Raw genomic sequence first — 20,350 nt, forward strand, 5'->3', positions numbered from 1 at the left:
CAAATCCTTTCAAGTTTTCGTGTAATATGCTTAAATATTCAGGTTTGGGAGTTAAACCATGGAGCTAACCTCCTTTGTTTTATTACTTTCTTTTTTAGAGGGGTTATAGAGTCCAGTGTAATTCTCATTGAGCCTGCAGCACTATCAACAAGATGATCAGTTTCGGAGGGACTAAAATTAGCATAGGAGTCCTCTGTTATATTGAGACAAGGCAGTAAATTAAGTGCTGATGGAATTAGTTCCTTGAATTTAGCTACAGCGCTATCAGTCTGACATTTAGAAAAGACATTTTTGCCTAATAGTGTGTAGTCCAGTAATAAGAATTAAAAAGTTACCAAACAATGGTCGATGAAATTTTAAGTACAGAATTTAGAATATCTTCAGAAATAAATGCAAATTAACCTATTTTCTATAATCAGAATATTTAATACAAATGTCCAAAGTTTCTGAACAACAAGAACAAAAACAAAAAATAAAATGCTTTCATATAGTGATTATTGGCCCCCTTTTGGTGAATTTAAGTTAATTTCTCAAATAAAATCAAAAACAAATATGACTCACCTGTGATTAATTTTCAGTGTTTACATGACCTGAATTAACCAAAGAGTGATGGTTTTACTGCATTACAAGGGGCTGATTGTTTTTCACAATGGCTACGACAAGAGAGCTGTCTGAGAGCATCTGAAATGCTGTTATCAAAAAAACATAATTCCAAAGGCTACAAAGCAGTCGCCTAAGATTCCTGAAATCCGTGTTTTCATAATGTTATCAAGAAGTTTCACAGTCATAAAACTGTTAAGACATTTCCAGGATGTGGTGCTAAAAAGAAAATCAATGAGAGAAGTCTGTGAAGGTTGGTGCAGATTGTGGAAAAAACACAATGCAAGACATCAAAAAAAATCTTCAGGTTGAACTCGAGCAATCTGAAATGGTGGTTTCAGCCTGTACCATATGCCACACACTAAACCAAGTAGGGCTCAATTGGTGAAGGCCCAGGAGGACACCACTATTGAAATAAAGGTACAAAAGGGCAAGACTAATGTTTTAAAAAACTTTCATAGATAAGCCACAGTCGGTTAACACGGTTAATGTTCTATGGACAGATGAAACCAAAGCTCTTTGGGATTGCAGTGTTTCAGTTTGTGTATAGGCGACGAAATGAAGCCCATAAGGGAAACAGCACCCTACCTACAGTAAATATGGTGGAGGTTCTGTCATGCTGTGGGGCTGCTTTGCTGCCACTGGTACTGGAGGCATTAAATGTATCACATGATTGATGAAATTGGAAGATTACCAAGGCATTTAGAGCGAAATGTGTTAGTCAGTGTCTGAAAACTAGGTTTGAGGTGAAGGTCTTGGGTTTCAGTAGGACAATGACCCAAAGATGGACTGTTTTAAACTGGCCAACAATGAGTCCTGACCTAAATCCCATTGAAAAGCTTTGGAGAGAGCTGAAATCTGCCATTGCAAAAAGGACTCCTGCAAACTTAAAAGGGCTTGAACACATAGCAATGAAAGAGTGGCAGAAACTACCAGCAGAGAGGTGCAAGAAGCTTCTTCATGGCTAAAAGAAACATTTAGAGGCTTTCATTATTGCCAAAGGTTCTGCAAGCAAATATTTATAAAGGGTGAAATTAATTGTGTCTTGGGAACATTTTGTATGATTTCACTATTATGAACATTTTTTTTGTTCAGTAACCTTGGGCATTTTATTACAAGATTTTCATTGTACAAGGTTGGTTAATTTGTATATATTTTTGAAGATATTGTAAATTCTGTACCTAAAAGTTAAGGGTGCCAATAATTTCAACAAGGACTATAAATGAGGTGGTACCAGCAGCAGCCAATTTGAGTTGAGCATACAGGTTTGTACAAATTTGTAGTGCTGAGTGGTCTCAGCAGTGATCGCATACAGCTATGGTAAGCCCCCAGAGAAAAACATGGGTCAGCCAGTTGCTGCTTGCACTGCTTAAAGCAAGCTAAACTTTGTCACACAGTATTCAAGTATAAGGTTGTACTTTCATTCATATAGCTGAGAGTTAGTTTAGTAACATATAAAAACTGAGAAGGTTGGAGAGGTGAAAGCTTTTGTCATGTTGGACAATATTTCCTGGATGAAGTACATACCAGTGTAAACTTTTTGGCTAATGTATAAAACCTGAGTAGGCGAGAAAAGGCGAAAAAGTAGCTCCTGCACCTTGCTACAACAAAGATAGTAAAGTTAAGAATAACATTAGACTGATCTTGCTGTCAAAGAATCCTCAAAATATAACCATTTTTATAGCCAGTAAATCCTATGAATGAATGAAATACAGGAACAAGCAGTAATTACTGGTGTGTTCCCTTTCATTTAACTCAAAAATTACAAATTGTGCCAGATTACAATATGGTCATTTCACCGTGCGAGTCTGCGAGTCTGTCTGTGTGCGTGCGTGCGTGCGTGCGTGCGTGCGTGCGTGCGTGCGTGCGTGCGTGCGTGTGTGTGTGTGTGATCAAGGCAAAATGTAGTCCTGGAGACTCTGTAGCGGGAACTGGGAACCCCAGACATCATTGCTTGTTGTGTATTTCTGCACACTCTGTGCAGAATAAAACATTCTCCACTTGTTCGATAGTTTGTTGGTGACAATATTGTTCGACTTATTTTTCCAAAAAGTCCAGCACCCATTCAGTATTTCACCTTTTTCTTTTCTTTGTTTCTTTGGCCACTGGCTGGGTTCAGGTGAGGGTAGTGAGGCTAGACTGGAGGGGTTCAGTAGGGATGAACAGTTTTAGACATTTGGGGAGTTTGTGGAGCATAATGGAGCATTTGGAGAGTGACTAGGGAGAATGTTGGGGTTTGACATGCACGAGTCAATGAGGACAGAAGAATGCGTCGATGGCTTGGGCCCCAGTGCCCCGTGCATATCAAGAAAATATGCTGATGTTGCAGGATTTCCTCCCCCTGGTCAGTTCCAGACTCAGTGGAAGGCCATCTTTAGTTCCTGGTGCAAACAATGACATGTTAGAGATCTCTCTGCAGCAGCGGCAATATAGCATTGTATGACAACAAACCATTAACCTGTATTTCTTTTTCAGCTTCTCCTATGTCTCAAAGACTTGTTTAGGGGACACTTGACCTTCAAGGTCTGTTTCCCTAATTATGAACCTGTTACCCAAGATATTTCAGAAAGGATTGTGTATTTAAAAAAATGATTTGTCTGATACATAGCACTGACAACAAATATGTAGGCATATGGGCAATTAACTTATTATGTATCCTTTTGAAATGGCTGCATGGAGCTCACATTAGTAGGTATGTGGAGTTACTTCCATCTTATACACAAAACAGGTGCTGCAATTTTGAGGAGTGTAGTGAGTGAGCCAGCATTGAAGCAGACTTGGGGTTGGAGAGCTTTGTAATCCACTCAATTTTAACACTAAATGTGGTTGACCCTCCATATGAGCACGCAAACAGAGTCAACAGTGGCTACGGGCAGGGTGTAGGGGGTTGAATGGACTTGAGCCATTCTCTTGTATTTGTGTCCTATTTGTCGTCTTCTTTTTGAGATTTATTCACAGTTGTCAAACATAAAAATATTGCACTACTGCCACCAAAGGGGATTCTAAGTTAAAAAATCTGTTATACTTAGAAAAACTCTTATCTTCTCAATTAAATTTGTTCCCCTAAGGTAATGAAACAAAAAAGACAACTTTCAGTTCCTAAATTTCTTTGCAAAATATCTATTAAACCAAACTTTTTCTTTAACCTCTCTGAGTTTCTGAATCAGGTGTCTTCTTTCAGCTTCATATTTCTGACAGTAAATCATTATGTATTTTAATGTCTCTTCCTTTGATTCCAGTATGTGCTGGTATCCATAAAAAATGTTAAACTGAGTCCCATCATTTGAATTCCAACTAATGTTTGTTGTAACTCTTATCAAAATATCCGATCGGCTCTCTGAATGACTGTAACATAAACTATCTAGTGATGAACTTGAGCCTCTTTTATCCATTGTAATACTACTAGTATTGCAATAATTTCTCCTGTGTAAACTGATAATCCATCGCTAATTCTTTTCCATACTTTAAGGTAAAAACTCTAAATGCAATTCTGATTTTATTGACTAAATTTGTTGAGGCATCTGTGTGGATCTGAATGTAACAATATTAGAGACTTTCAGTATAGGCCTTAATTGTATGTGGATTCAAAATAAACTCCATATCTTTGTTCTTATTTTCTAGTAATGTAAAATCTACTGTAGCACCAGGAAGGATCCAAGGTTGTACTGTTGGTAGTAGTACTGTTGGACTAATGTTTAGTATAGATTTTCTTGGTTCTTTTTCCCTCCTCTCCCTTTTCCAGGAAGGTTTTTAGATATTGTGACAATGGTACAGGTGAAAGATAAATAGTGACAACAATGGCTCACTTGGAAAAACTGCTAACAAATATGGACACATATGGGCTCAAAAAAGGGTCAAAAGTATTGTAACCGTATATCACCATATCCGAACGTTTGAAAACATTTTGTATGGATACGTTCAAATGTGTGAACAGGTAAAAATGTTTTGATCAGATTACATCAAATATTTGAATTTGTAAAAAATATTTGAACAAATAGAATTAGTTTCTGAATCCATAAGGAGATCTGTAGCTATACATGACATTTTGTGAAGAAATAAAAAGATTTCCACGAATAGTTGACAGTGTGCGAGTGCATAAAGACGATTTGCACCTCAAAGGTTTGCAGTTACACATCAGATTTGCAGTTAAACATCTATTTTTGTGGGTGAACAAAACTCACACAGAAGTCAATTGTATGTATGAATCCCAAGTTTACAGCTATAAATTAAGTTTACAAGTACAAATAGAATCTATGGGTACAGTTACTTTTGTCCCACATTTGAAACTTCCTCCTCAGAGGAATGGGAATGCTTAGATTAATTTATCATTTGACTATCCAGTCAAGAATATCATTATCACTATCCAATCAGACAGCCAGGGGGCGAGCCTTTCAAGAAGTTTTTTCCTGCAGTCTGTAAAGGGGTAGATCACTTCACAGTGAAATAAGATCATTAATCAATCAAATCAGTAAAACCTTTGATAAATAGACTAATGTTAACTGGAATAACTGTGGAGACCAAAACATTGAAATATGATTCTACAGGAAGTGGAAAATAAAATTGTGCTCCTGAATCTAACGTAAGTAGGTGAGTGGCTGCCTTCTTGTTTTTAGCTAATCATGTTAATAAACAGTAGTTTAAGTAGCTATGAAGAGAACATTCTTCCCTTATTTGAAGAAATGGCTAGATTATTAATGTTAACATTATGTTGCTAAACAATGATTGTCGCTTTTAATAATTAGAGTTTGCTATTTTTGTTTGATATTTAGTCCCCCCTTTGGGACTAAGAGTCCCACTTAGAAGAGTAATTGTCTACTTTACATAATTCTCAGTAGTGGCACACAATATTTTCAAAGGTACAACCTATCCCTCTGCTGTTGTCAAAGTCCATCATCCTGGGCAGCCAAACGCCACCCCACCTGTGTAGTGATCGCCAAAATGCTGATTGACACTCAGCTGGAGGTTTAACAGCAGGAAGAACATCCTCTCCACATCTCTATGGGAGTAGGTAAAACACCAGCTATGCTTTCTCTAATTCAAACTTCACATTCAAAAATGAGACCAGCCTCACTGTATTAAACATGTGGGTACAGTGAACATATATATCTTTATAGGGTTAAAATGAAGGCGTATATACTCAAGGAGACAAATTGGCACACAGATACATTGGCACATAGGAATAAGTGACATATGCGAGTAAATAATTCAATTCCTTTTCATGCGTAATGTGACCAATTTTTTTATAGGGGGTTAGGGGAACTCTACCTTGTCAGGGGCTTGACCAGGCAGGGTCATACTACCTTAGTTACCTATTCACTACCACAACTAGTAATACATATTTTATCTTAAATAGATGTGTGACATGAGCATACTTACTTTAAATGTAGGTATACTCAAGACAGAAAATGCAGTTTTTCCGGTCCGTGTGGATTATATGGACCTAAATCATAGCAAGCTTTTATTCCAAAAATTATATCTATATTCTTCCAAATGTTAATTGTATCATATAGGAAGGATTACAAGGAATATCCAATCAACCCCTTAATATCATGAGTCTAGTATCAGAGTCCATCCAGATGCATATCTGCCAGTCCAAAGCTTGACCAAAATATGGTTCCTGTGCGAGTAAAGTCTGTAGTCCTGATCTTTTTCCATCAACTACTGGTTTTGATAATTGTCCTAATGTTCTGCATCTCCTGATGGTCCTAGTTAAGCTGAGCAGCAGTCAAACCAGAATGACCAGGTATTGTGTAAGAAGTCCATTCGGTGTTGTGCCAGATCCTCATCAGGGGTTGGGTCCACATTCTTTAGGGCATCCATCCCCTAAGCTTTCTGTAGTACTCAAGGCTTTGTTTATAAACAGCCAACTCCCATTGCACTCTCTCAACTTCATCCCTCTAGCGCTGGATCTGCTCCGCCAATCATTTCTTTTCCTCCCCCCATATCCGCCTCTGTTAGGCCCTTCTCTGTTGACTAGCTTTGGCATGCAATGGTTTTTTTCATGTGGTGCCGTACTGCCCTTAAGTCAATAGCTTCATCTGGAGACGCCATCCGTAGTAATGCATTGAACTCTCGGATTGACATGGATCCAAGCTGTTCCTGGGTGACCTGCTGTTTCCCGGGAGGTGGCAGCTGAAAGTTTTTCTGAATCTTGAGCCAGCCCCTGTTTGACATTCCTCTGGAATTTTGGCCGGGGAGATTCCCTTGAATGCTGTGGAGTCCCTGCACACGGGAACTGGCCTTGAGGATCCTGGGTGCATCTGGGGCCGGGTTTCTGCTGGTCATTCCATCCTTGAAAGAGTCTTGGAGTAGCTGTGCAAGGTATGGCATCGGGGTAAGGTGTTGAACTGGTTGTTCCTCATAAGATGTTCCCATCCCCCTTGAGTTGGGAATGGAGACCAGGGAATCATCCTGCTGTCGGTTTGGGATCCAGGGATCCTCCTTGATTACCACCTTCGCCATCCTCACCATCTGGCCTCCTAATCCGCTGGGACCAATGTTCATTGCGGCTGGGCTGTTGTAGTTGTTGTAATTGGTGTTTGTAGGCCTGGGGGTTTGGTCAGGTTTCCTGGAGTTGCATCTGCCAGTCACCTGGCAGTTTCTGGGTCAGAACTTGTTGTCCCCATACCAACTGTGCCCTGATCAGTCTACCATAATTGTCTATTTGATACAACAACAGAGTTAGACAGGCCCTATGATACACAGAGGAATCCTTTTTTTCTGCTGTCCGTGCTATTCCTTTTCGGCCATGCCTTGCTAATTTGTTTCAAGTGCTGAACAATATGAAGGGTCCTAGTTCAACGTTTAATTGCCTATGGTGCATAGAGGCATGCGACATTCACAGTACCAATTAATGGGGTCAAAGTCATAATGGAATTTCAATATACAGCGCTCAATGACAAATCCTTTTGATTAGTTTAACCCTTCTGTCTGCCATTCTCAAAATTCCACTGTTGCCACACGAATTTCGTCATACTGGGGTGGAAGTAATGGATAACCTACTGATTGTAACGTATTGTTAGTTATGCGAAGTCTGGTTTGTGACTAATACAACATTATTGGCCTGTAGGGCAAGAGGTTTAATAGAGGTTGGAGTTTATTATTATATAGTTTTTTTATTTTTATTTTTTGTTGCCACTCATGCTGTACTAGCAACTGAGATCGTATTTTGTTTTCCTCCTTGGTTAACATCCATGGTTGATCTGTTCTATGTATGTTGCCATTTGAGTCCAGCATCCGCCCTAGCATAGATATCATAATCTATATTTGTTAGGCCTAGCTGAGTCATTTCTATTTCTTCCCCTTCTACCCTGTCAATCTGTTCTGTATCTTCACCTGTCCTCATGGGAAACTGTCCTGTTGCTGTAGATAGTACCTTTTTGAACTAGAGGAAGCACACTGGCCACTGATAAAACATATTTGACTCACTGCGAGGTTCTTAATTTTTTTTTGGCACCTTTCTGGTCTGGTCGCAAATTTCGCTGTATTCTATGCTTATTTGGTGTGTAGTTTTGTCATATCTTTCGGGGTCCTGTTCTATTAACCTGTGAGCACTAATTACAGTCATAAGTAGTGTTGTCCTTAAGTTTATACAAAAGTTTTGACTGCATCTTATGGTAATATGAGCATAGCCCTCACCACATCTTTTTGACCAACTTTCCTGATGAATCTGGATTTCCTTCTGGCCTAGTATTGCTACAATTATGGATTGATTATTGTTCGATTGCTCATATGTCAAGGTCAAAATTTTATCCGAGGGAATGCGTCCCCTTCTCACCAGTACTGCTCCTGCTGCTAGTAGTCAGTTTTCAATCCGCCTTACAGCATGGCCGTTTGATTGAACACTGTTCCAACTGTACTTTTACCATGTTATTCCATTCCTCCCATTGTGCCTTGATGGTCTGTTCTGTCTCCATCCCTGCAAAAGTTATTGCTAGAATGCCTTCAACTATTAACAATACCATAAGCCACTCTGTTAGTATCTTCCTTCCCTTTTTTCCTCTCAGGGACTCTCCTTTAATTTTCAGGTCTCTACATTCCTGATGGCCCTTCTCCAGGGCTCCTTTGCTGGCTGCTGGTTTGCCTGGCTGACAGTCTCTGTGAGATCTCCTTTTTCCCTGCAGGGTGGTATCACCTGCGCAATCCCGGAGTTGTCTTCCTACATGCGGGGTATATTAACACCTGCCCCATCAGAATCCAGAGGTGTTGTCCTCTCTATCTCTTTTCTGATTTCTGTTACTGATCTTCCAGTTTCTTCTGCTGGGCTGCAGTGATTCAAATGAATCCAAAAAGTCTTACCTTCAACCTTGACTGCAGTTGGGGTAGCTAAGATCACTTTGAGTAATTTTGATTGTCTGGTATCACTCCACCCTCTCCTGGAGGTTTTGACACACACCCAGTCTCTTCGTTTTATTTGTTCTGAGTTCTCAGGGATCTCAGCACTCCAAAGTTGGATGGTACCTTTTAACCTGTTGGAAGATAACTTTGTGGATCTCAGTTAAGTGTTTACAGTAGCTTGCTAGTTCTGCTTCAAGCTTTTCGAGTGTTGGTCCTTTGTAGGGCCCCCTAATGTATGGGACAGGCATAGGTCTTCCTGTAAGCATCTCATACTATGTTAGGTGTGTCATGTGGTTAGCTTAACTTCTCGTGCGCATCAGTGCAAGTGGTAGCGTCTGGCCATTTAATCCTACCTTCACTGTCTGCACAGATTTTGGCTATCTTAGCTTCCAGGCTTCCATTTGCTCTTTCCACCATCCCCTGCGATTGAGGGTGGTATACACATCCTAGTCTGCACTTGATTCTCAAACAAGTGGTTAGGATCTCTATTGTTCTGTTCACAAAATGAACCCCATTATCTGTGCTGATCCTGTCAGGTATCCTAAACCTTGGTATCACTTTTCTGCTGAGAAACTTTGCCACTACCTGAGCGTTGTTTTTAGCACTTGCCACCGCCTCGATACATCTGCTAAACCTGTCTATAGCCCCTAATTTCTACCTTTTGCTGTTCACAATCTCGGGACTCATATCCACAAAATCGAACATTATGTGTCTGAAAGGTCCATCAGGTACTGGGATTGACGCAATTGGTGCAGAAAACGTTTTTCTTAATTGTATTCTGTGCATGTTTCACACTCAGCTAGCATCCTGTCTACCGTGGCTGTCAGATATGGTGACCACCATGCTTGTTGAATCTTTCTTATTACCTCCTTTCTTATAACCTGTAATCCTTCTTATGTGCTCCTCTTCTTATCCACATACTTTGCTCATAGACACTAGCAGCTGCTTGTGCTTGTATGAGTGAGTCTTATTTCAGGAGGTTCATGTGGCTGGTTCATGGCTACTGTAATTATTTGAGCTGTTACCTTCTCCTGTTGTTTGATTGATTGGACATGAACAGAGTTAATGGATGTCCCAGAGTGAGTGTGCAGGCTTTCCAATATGCAAAGGCAGCCGCTGCCAACCCCTGGTCACAAGGTGGCAGACCTTGCTCCACCGTGTCTAGTTTTGTGGTATAATAGGCAATGGGCTGTTTACCTGTGGGCGTGTCTTGCATTAAAACCGCACTGGTGTATCCCTGTTTTTCCTCCACATACAGCAGAAAGGGTTTAGAATAGCAAGATATGCCCAGGGCAGGCGCATTTTGTAACTCTACCTTGATAGCATGGAATGCTACTTCCGCCTTCTGTGATCACAGTAATTTAGTTGATTTGTTGTGTTGTCATGCTGTTTTAATCATTGCTCGGAACATACCTGTTTTCAATGCATAGTCATATATCTATTGTTGACTGTATTCTGCCCCACCCAAAAAGAAGAGCATCTGTGCCACTTTTTGTGGTTTAGGCGCCTTAGCTATTGCCTCAGTTTTTGAGGGGATAATGTACCTTGCTTCCCCACTCAATCGTCTGTGCAGGTAGTCGACCTCTTGCTGAAAGAACTGTAGCTTGTCTTTACTTACTTTATGGACTCCTTTGGCCACTGCTTTCAGTACTGCGATTGAGTCTTTCTCACACTGCTCTCTTGAGGGATTGCAAAGCAACAAGTCATCCACATATTGTATTAGTGTAGTACCAATATCCGGGTTCTGCAAGTCCTGCATCAATACCTTGTTGAATACTGAGGGGATTTCACAATAGAGCATGCATGTGTATGTATACTGTTCTCATTGGTATGTAAAGGCAAACAAGTACTGGGAGTCAGGATGAAATGGTACGCTGAAGAAGGCTGAACATAGATCAATCACTGTGTACCTGCGTGGAATGTTTGATAACAGTGTGTGAGGATCTGGTACAATGGGCATTTCTGCACTGACCACTGCATTATAGATTATTACATGTCATGTCATCGTTTCAATTAGGTTTTTTGGTTTGATTCATTCAATTGCCTGTGATGTGAGGGGGTATTGCCTTTGATGTAGCAGTCTAGCACCTGGCCTTACCATGTTTTTAACTGGTTGTGCAGATTTCACCAGTCCCACATCTGTTTTGTGTTTGGACCACAGACAGTCACAGATTTGCTGTAACAGGTCTTGCTTTGATGTGTTACGTGTAACGGACATCTGGACAGCTAGCCTGTCATCTAAAAACACTCTTTCCACCGCACATTGATTTCCCACTTTGCTTGAGATTCTGATAAATTTTCAATCAGCGGAAGTATGAAGGATAAGGATAAGGATTCTCAGATGAGAGGCCCATGCTGAACTTGCAATGCTTTCTGTACCATGGGATCTAGCTCATGTGACTCATGTCCTTGTTCCACCATTAATATCACGTGAGGGCTGGAATTTTTAACCTGGAACCACTGTTGAATGTAATCCCTCCTGCAGCTGCTCCCTGTGGTCCAATGTAGATATCGTCCGCTGTTAGTAGTATCTGTCTTTTGTTTATGAGTTTATTCAAACACTATTGGTAGTCAGTGTCTTTTTGTTCAGCATCGAACCTCATGGTACAATGGAGTGGCAAAGACGATATTGTTGGGCGCACCATTTGTGCCTGAACCCATGGCTCCCATGGTTCCTAGTGTTGATACAACGCTGACTCTTGTGGTGTAAGTCTGATCCAATACAACATTGGCTTCAGACCTTGCACTGGTTCTTTGTCTGGCAAAGACAACGCCATCATGGTTTTCTTCCGATTGAGCTGGGAAAGTAATATGGATGCCATCCGGTGTGCACATTATCATGGCCCCTGAGTAAATAGAATATGTCGCTGCCAATCAAGTCAATTGGTGTTTGCGTTCAATATAAGAGGGGTGCATATACCATCTTCCCTTTGATCAGCATAGGTAGAGGCTCTGTTAAAGGTGCCCCTTGTTTCTTCCCAGAGAAGCTGATGATTTTGATGGATGACTGTGACAGGGAGAGGTAAGAGCCTTCTTTTCAAATGCAGGACTATTTTGCACCTGTGTCTTCCATAAACTTGTGCTGCCTCTCATTGATGGTTACCGGTATGGTAGGTTCCTCCTTAGGATGCCTGGTAGATGACTGGTACCATCCCTCTCCCCCTTGGCTCCTCTGGGCCTCCTTAATACTGAAACACCAATGGACGGCCCTGTCCAGGTATTTTCTGGATAGTGTCTGCCTGTGTCCGGGCTGCCCACATCTAAAGCATCTTCCTTGATCTGGTGGCACATATTGCTCTCTGCCATAGCAGGCAGTTTGTGCTCCACCTCTTCCTCCCCTGCCCATAGGGGAACCTCCTCTCTTCCATACCCCTGTGATTGTTAGGGCCTAGGTTGATAGTTGTCTCATAGCTGTCCTGGAGGTCTCACATCCACCACTACCTGCAAAGGTGCAAAGGGGAGCGTCTGGTCGGTAGTTTTTGTTTTGCTGACTTTTACCTCTTGGTATTTGGGTGGCACTTGCTTGACTGTGAGTTTGGTCTTTGACCTGTCTGCTGCTGACAAACAACTGGGCCCTGAATGTCTGGGGCTTGTTTTTTCCAAAGTTTTTCTTGGTCAGGTCTCCCAACTGCAGTTGTGCCATCTTACTTGTTTCTCCTGTTCCTCCAGCTGTCATTTTTCTCTCCTATACTAATCCACATGATGCACTATGTGTTATTCAAACAATTCCCATGACATCTTCATCAGTCCCACTACTGAGTCCAAACGCTTTTGCACTTACATGGGCATGATCTTTTTTACTATGATTTTGAAGAAGTTTTCTTTTGTTACATTTGCATCCCAGGCACTTCCTGTCTCCTCTCTCCAGCTAAGTTGGAAGGTTTGCAGGAACTTGGATGGATGCCTGCCAGTCCCACCAAGTCCACGAATGTCCATGGAGCATACTTCTCTTGTCCTTGCAGCGTTAGCAAAGCTTAATGTCCACCTGGGGGCTATCCACCACACCACTCTTCTTCCTCTTTTGCTTAGTCTTGCAGTTGGTGTAGACTCTGAACTCTTAGTAGTTTAGGTGGCTAAACGTGGCTCCTCATGGTCGTCCTATGCAGGCCATGCTTCACTCCTGTTTTGGTTAACTGACATCTTCCCTGTGTATTGTGTTTTTTCTTCCTCTTCATGTTCCAGGAACTGCATTAGGTTGTCTGCTGACTCTGTCTGAGGAATGGCCTTCTTTCTTTGGACCATCTGTTTTCTCCACGGCTGTTTCTTCCCAGGCATTTGCTCCATCTTTTCTAGTGCTTTGTTACTTTCCTCAAGCATCTGAAGTGTTCTCTCCCCTCTCCCTTTCTTGTTGCCTCTTATTTGCAGCTTTCATAGATTTTATCCTTTTTTCTAAGTCCTTTTCTGCGTTATCTGCGAGGTCACTGTCATCTTCTTCTATGATACTGCTTTCCCTACCACAGCTGAAGCTGGATTCCGTGAGTGCATCTTCGTCAGGTGTGGATGTGTATGTAGGTTGTTCCCTCTTTTGATACGTTGTGCTCTTTTTCCCCTTTTAGAGAGATGCCATCTCATCCCGCAGAGGGTTCTGTCTCCTCTTGGAGTTTTTCTTCCCATCTTGCTAGTACGTCCTCCAGTGCTTTGCATGCTTCCTGGTGACATGAGAGAGTCGCTGTGTGCATGGCGCTTGTTAACTACCGTTGCTTCTTGTCCATTGCACTCCTGTTAGTTCTCCCTTAAATTTCATGACCTCGTCTTTTCCATCTTGTACTTCGTTTACTGGATACTGTCCTACTCTGAAGGGATTCTTATCCCCAGGGTATGGTAGTGGGTCAGGCATGGGACCCATTGGCGTGCTACTTGTCTCTTTTTCTCTTCAGTCCAATTTCTCCATTTCTCTGTTTCTTTGGTTTCTGTGTTTACTATCTTTCTTGGTTCTTTAAATGACTGCCAGTAATTGATGCCCTCTCGATGCATCATTTCTCTTTGTCTCTTTCCTACTTTCAGAGTTTTTGTAAAGTTTAGTCCTTAGTACAGATAAAATAATTATAGTAGGTTTATCTCATTATTAGACTCAATTGTTTTCGCTCAGAGTGTAAATAAACCCACTCACTGTTTTAACCACACCCTCGACCTCGTTCTGACTAATGGCATCAAAATTGAACATTTAATAGTCTTTCCACAGAATCATCTTTTATCGACCATTGTGTGGTAACTTAATTTCTTATTACTGGATTACACACCATTAAGCAAAAATGTCTATTCTAGATGTCTATCTGAGAGTGCTGTAGCTAAATTTAAGGAACTGATTCAATCAGCACTTAATTCACTGCCATGTTTCAATATAATATAATTATATATTATGTATTATAATTATATATTATAATATAATATAATAATATAATATATATTTCTCTGCATTGGCTCCCTATAAAATCCAGATCACAATTAAAATTCTCCTCTTCACTCTTACTATAAAACTGAGCTATCTGCTGCCTCTGAAAGACAGTAATATCGCCCAGTATCAAAAAAAAGAGATGGCGGATCAGAGTTAGTTGAAGTAATGTATCATAATGTTAAGATAGCAGCTTGTTCGTCTAACCTATGTAACTTACCCCATAACCTAATTTCTGCTCCCATCTCTTTGAGCAAAATCAGTGTAGCTCCTGTTAATGTTAGCTAAGTTAGCAAGCTAAAACTGTGGTAATGTTAGCAGAGAATGCTGGCAATTATACCATCTAACCATGAAAAGATTAACTTATTATCATTCACGTACTCTTCCCGTAATTAGCTAAAGTTAGGAACATACTTTTCATCTCTAGATAAAAAACGTTGGGATCGTTGCCGCGATCTCACCATAAATTGAGTTAACGAGCAGTAACACAGTAGGTAAAGTTTGATTGCAGCCACAGACTCACAACAAAGAAGGCTTGCCCCCCTGGCGCCATGATTTGATAGGCATAAAATGGTATGTTAATCTGAGCATTCGCATTGGCTACACAGGAGGAAGTGTCAAATGTAGGGCAAAAGTACTTGTACCCGTAGATTTGATTTTTCTTGTAGGATTCACACATATAATTGAGTTCTGTGTGAGCCTTTTTCACCCATAAACAGATAGATGTGTAAATGCAAACCTTTTATGTGCAACAGCAAATCTTCTTCATCTATTCGCATATCGTAAATTATTTGAGCAAATCTTTTTCATTTGTTCACAAAATGTCTTGCACAGCTACGGATCTCCTTACGGATTCAAAAAATAAATCTATTTGTTCAGAATAAATTGAATTAATTAATTCGATCAAAACGTTTTTACACATTCACACATTTGAATGTGTTCATAAAAAAAATTTCACACATGGAAATATGGTTATCCTATTTTGAGCCCATAACGCACCCCTGTACACCTGCCCGCAAGAGAGCTTAGTGTCAGAACAGAAACTGAAAAATGCAGCACCGAATCTGAAAAACTGGTCGCAAAAGAGAAATCCTTATCAGTGACAGAAAAGTTGTTTAGTTTTATTGTAAGTTTTGCCTTCAAGATCATTTTATGTTTTAAAATTATTTTTTGTTAATTTTGACTTTGATTTTTTAAATTTGATTTATTTGATGTTTATTCAGTTTATTTTCAAACAATTCTAATCCTATAAAAAATCAAGTGTTTCAAAATGCAAGAAAGTCTTGCTCTGAAGAACACAGGACTTTTTATCAGAATTACATTTGAAGAACTAAGAACAATAGCAAGAATGTAAAGTATCTACACAGCATCTAGATATTACTCTGGTAACACTTTCAAGTCACTTAAAAGTACTGCTCCACAAATTTTGCTCTAATCTACAGAGAATTGTTACTACAAGCTGCTGTTGCCAAGAATTCTGCAGTTTCCAGTTTTCACACAGTCAGCAGGACTTCACCATGAATGGTTTTAATTTGTAACGGCATGTATCTGTTTGTAGACATTTGGATGCTTTGCACTGACTGAAATGAGTCATGGCAGCAACACCAGAGCCATGAGGACAACAGCCGTGTATGACCCCTCCACCCAGGTCAGTATACACACCACACAATGCTTATATCACGCACATAAAATATGTCTATGTGAATGTCAAACGGCAATAAATTTGGCTCATGACAGCACCTCCCATTTAAAAATCGAATTTTCCTAAATGTCATTTTTTTCTTTGTGGCTTGTAATAGAGTAATAGAGGCAGAGCTAGCTTTGATAAAACCAAAGTCTCATCTCCTTGGTTTTAGGCAATTTGAGGATTTTAACATTGAGCTTATATCCGTACTGTAAATACAAACATGTTACACATGGTGGGGTTTTTAAGACTGATTCTGACCTTTTTAGACTTGCAAACACACACAAATGAAAATCAAAAGGGATTTACAAATTTTCTTTAACTAAAAAAAAATTGTTATCAGTTTGGAGATGACTTTCAGCTTGTACACCAGTTGTTCCCAACCTTTTTGGCCTGCGCAACCCCTCATCAAATTGCAAATGTTGCTGCGTGATGAGATTGATAAGACCAGATAGTTTTTATTTAAAAACTTCCAGGGGCTTAAAGATGTAAAATTATCCAGTGAGAAACAAGCAAAAAGCAGAGTAGAAAAACTAACATAATATTGTGTAGGAAAAATTTATTTTTTCTGATTTCCAAATCTTCTCATGGGGAAGTACCAATCCCCAGGATGGAAACTACTGCTCTTTGTTATTACCATGTCAACTACAAGAGTTTTTTTTTTCTCTAGGTTTAACTTGCACAATTTTTAGTCAGTTAAAAATTTCCTGTAATTCACTTGAACAAAGTAAGTAAAACTAAAAATCTGCTACTATTGTGACCCATTGGGAGGGGGGCCTGACCCCCAGGGTGAGAACCATAGGTTTAGACCATAACTTTGTGAGATAGCATTTACAGAAAATATATTTGTTCAGTTAAATTAATTACTACAAAGCAAAGAATCAATACATTACTGCACACTGTTGATCACTTGTCCTCACTTTATCAACAATGTTTTGGTCGTCAGACCTTTATCTGGTAAAATTTTGCTGGTAATTTTGCTGGTTTAATTGTCATTTTATCTTTTAAAATTTCACAAGGAAATTTTGAGGAATTGGGAATTAGGACTGATGACCTCAGTATTTCTAAAATCCTGGCTACGTCTCTGTTGCAAACAGTAAATTTCCTGTCTGTAGGAGTTTGTGATCAACTCTCCGGACTTTGAGGCTGCCAAGTTCTGGGTGGGGAACCTCGGTAAGACTGCCACCCATGCTGTGGTGTTTGCTCAGCTCTACACACCTGACAAGGTGTGCCACGGCCTGCACTCCTTCATTGTCCAGGTAAGACTCTGACCTTTGGCCCCCTGACCAAATTACAGCCGGTTACAGCCGGTTACATTATGAGTCGATGTTATCTGATGTTTTGTCAAACAGCTACATCTCAGAAAACATATTATTACCCAGGTTTTCTATTTGGAAAGTTATTCTGACATCTCTTGAGTGCAGATTAAAAATGAAAAACAATGTATCATCTTGCACGTGTTCAAAAAAGAAATCCCAAATCAAAAATGTTTACATTTTCTACAGAAATTGTATATCTGCTCAGAGCTGAAATTCTGCAGTGGAAAAAGGTTAAACAGTTTCTTTGTTTCAACATGAAGACTCAAGGCTGTAATTGCCAGTGGTGCTTCAGCTAAGTACTGAGTGAAAGGTCTGAATACTTAAGTTAGTGTGATAGTTCAGTTATTACTTTTTAATAAATTTACAAAAAATTTGATTTTAGCATAAGGCTGCAACATTACAAAATGTGAAAAAAGTGAAGGGGTCTGAATACTTTCTGAATGCACTGACAGCAGTTAAAATTTAGGTTGAACTTTAAGCAATTGATGTTTCAGTTGAAAGTTAATTACTGCGGTGAAGAAAAAGTCAAAGTGGACGTGCTGAAAATAGCCGAACTGTCAGTTGAAGTGTAATCACTGAAAGGTAATGAAGTGTCATTTTAAAAGAACAGGATGAAAGCAGTTGAAGTGGAAGCATTGTTGTCTATAATGTGACATTGTGTAACAAAGGATGAGTTTTCCAGCATTTTGATATAAAAATTATGTATGAAGTATGAAAAGTTGGTCAAAGGCTGAAAATAGACTGAAAGTTGCAGCGCAATAAAGCTTTGACCACAGACCCAAGTCAAAATGTTTATCCAAGAATACACATTTGTGTAGAAAATATTTTTTTTGTACAGGTTAGATGACACTGAGCACAATTTGTCACATCCAGTAAATCTATAATCACTGTGCTGCAGGTGAGAGATCCCAAGACCCTACTGGCTCTGCCGGGTGTGCTGGTTGGAGACATTGGCAAGAAGCTGGGCCAGAATGGACTGGATAATGGGTAGGTGACAGCAGAGGAAAACATTAGCCTTGTTTTCTTTTACTGAGAGAGAATTTTTGCCCACTTAATCTGATATTTAGTGGCTTTTTACAGTGGCAGAAGAAGCCCAAGGTGCTACACGTGGATAAAACATTTTCACCGATTTGTCAGCACATATGTTGCATTTAGAAATGTACCACTAATAAAGAAAACACAAGCCATTACAGAAATTATGTTATGTGCTTGTGACATAGTGAACGAAAGCTGTGCTTTGCTCCCAAGAGCTAGAATAAAACCGGTGGTCAGATAATGATGCAGAGACACAGGTATGAATGTAGAGTACTACCCCCTGACTTTGGCTTTCTCTGATTGGTTAGAAGGGTAAGGCTTACTCAGAAACTTTAGAAGGGAATATCTCTGCACTGCTTCCAGACTGTTAAATGAGTCTGATTCACAGAAGACTTTGACAGCACCTCTCCACATTAAGTTATGTTTTGGAGCGTATTTCAGCTATAATATGAGAAAAAAATGACATACTACAGCTTTGAAGATTGAATCCCTTTTAGACTATTTTTCAGGTAGAAAACCAAATTATGGAAATAGTTTTGAATCAAATCCTTGAAAAAAAAAATCTCAATCTTTGTTTTGATATTTTTTGATATGTTTTTTCTTCATATCTTGCTGCTAAATCCTGTTTCACTTGTCCTTTTAACATTATTTGATGAATTCCCTATACCTTCTTTTGTTTAAGTAAAGTGCTTTGAGCTACAGCTTCTATAAATACATAAGATGTAGCTCAAAGTGCTATATGAATTAACATGTACAAATAAATGTGTTATTGCTGTAATCAGTTTGACTTTTACTGTTAGTTTAAGATTCAACATACTAGTTTCTAACATTCTGTCCGTGGTTGCTATTTTTAGCCATGGGAGTATAATTTCTAATCTTAGTATGCATGTGGGAATCTTTCCTCTTATACTCCTGTTGGCCTTACAGAATATAGCTGATAAATTAAACATAAGTTATGTTTGAGTTTCTTTGTAGTTAGACAGGTTATTTTCCAGCCCTGTCTTATCCGATTCTGTCCTCTCTAAAGGTAACGAAGAGTTTACGAGGTTGTGACACTTAGGATGAAATGATAATGTAAAGAAAAGAAAAGTCTTTTTCAGCATTCCTGTACCTCTTGCCATGGTTAAGTGTAGTTAAATGTAAGATCTTCTGTTTGATTTCCATTTTTTTTGGTTCAAGAGCATACACAAGAGCATACACTATTAGAAGTAGTCCTGTACTAATGTGGACCAAACACACCACCACATTACTGTAAATACAATACATCTTTTTCCCCATTAGGTTTGCTTTGTTCGACAATGTGAGGATCCCACGGGAGAACCTACTAAATCAGACAGGAGATGTTACTCCTAATGGTCGCTACGTTACACCATTCAAGGTTAGTAAGATTTGTACTCCCTTGACATTTCGTGATAGGCTTGGGTGGTTTGAGTGTTATTTTGACTCAGCAGGCTATATGCCAGGTGTCGACCTTTAAATGTATTGATTATTTTGAGTTTTCCAGTATTTCGTGTGGGGCACATCTCAGGCCACAAGAATGCTGAGCACACTAACATGATATGCCGGTATTTAGCAGAAGTGAAACAATAATGTTTCATTATCCTCCAAGTCTGTGGGCAGCAGGAATCAGGAGTAATATTAATAACAGGATAACAGGCTTATCTGGTGTGCCCCAAAGCTCCCAGTTGGTCTCTCCAGCATTCTTTGGTCTGCAGGCTGCGGTTTGGCATGTATGGGAAGAGTCGAGGGCAGTACGAGAGCTGGTATCAGCAGCAGCCGAGTCGAGTATATGGGTTTGTTGTACTGACTGGTATCAGTGGATGTTCAGCCCTGAGGGGAAAACATGATTCAGTCAGCCACCATCTGCACTGCTTAAAGTAAGCTGAACTTTTTCACATAGTACTCAGTTGAGTTTGTAACACTATTTAAGAATGTATATTCCTACATTCATACAGCTAGTAGTTAGTTTGGTAAGATAAAAAA

The 20,350-nt window shown here is 39.7% G+C and overlaps 1 protein-coding gene across 1 annotated transcript in view; it reads left to right on the top strand.

The window, feature by feature from the left end:
* acox3 (acyl-CoA oxidase 3, pristanoyl) overlaps window positions 1-20,350 on the top strand; it is a 67,327-nt gene that overhangs the window by 15,957 nt on the left and 31,020 nt on the right. Inside the window, exons 6-9 of the mRNA XM_040141060.1 lie at window positions 15,888-15,977; window positions 17,129-17,272; window positions 18,231-18,319; window positions 19,649-19,745. Of these exons, the coding sequence (XP_039996994.1) occupies window positions 15,888-15,977; window positions 17,129-17,272; window positions 18,231-18,319; window positions 19,649-19,745 (420 nt within the window). The remainder of the gene's footprint in view (window positions 1-15,887; window positions 15,978-17,128; window positions 17,273-18,230; window positions 18,320-19,648; window positions 19,746-20,350) is intronic.

Source organism: Xiphias gladius, chromosome 12, assembly GCF_016859285.1.
Source record: "Xiphias gladius isolate SHS-SW01 ecotype Sanya breed wild chromosome 12, ASM1685928v1, whole genome shotgun sequence".
NCBI classification, from domain to species: Eukaryota; Metazoa; Chordata; class Actinopteri; order Istiophoriformes; family Xiphiidae; genus Xiphias; species Xiphias gladius.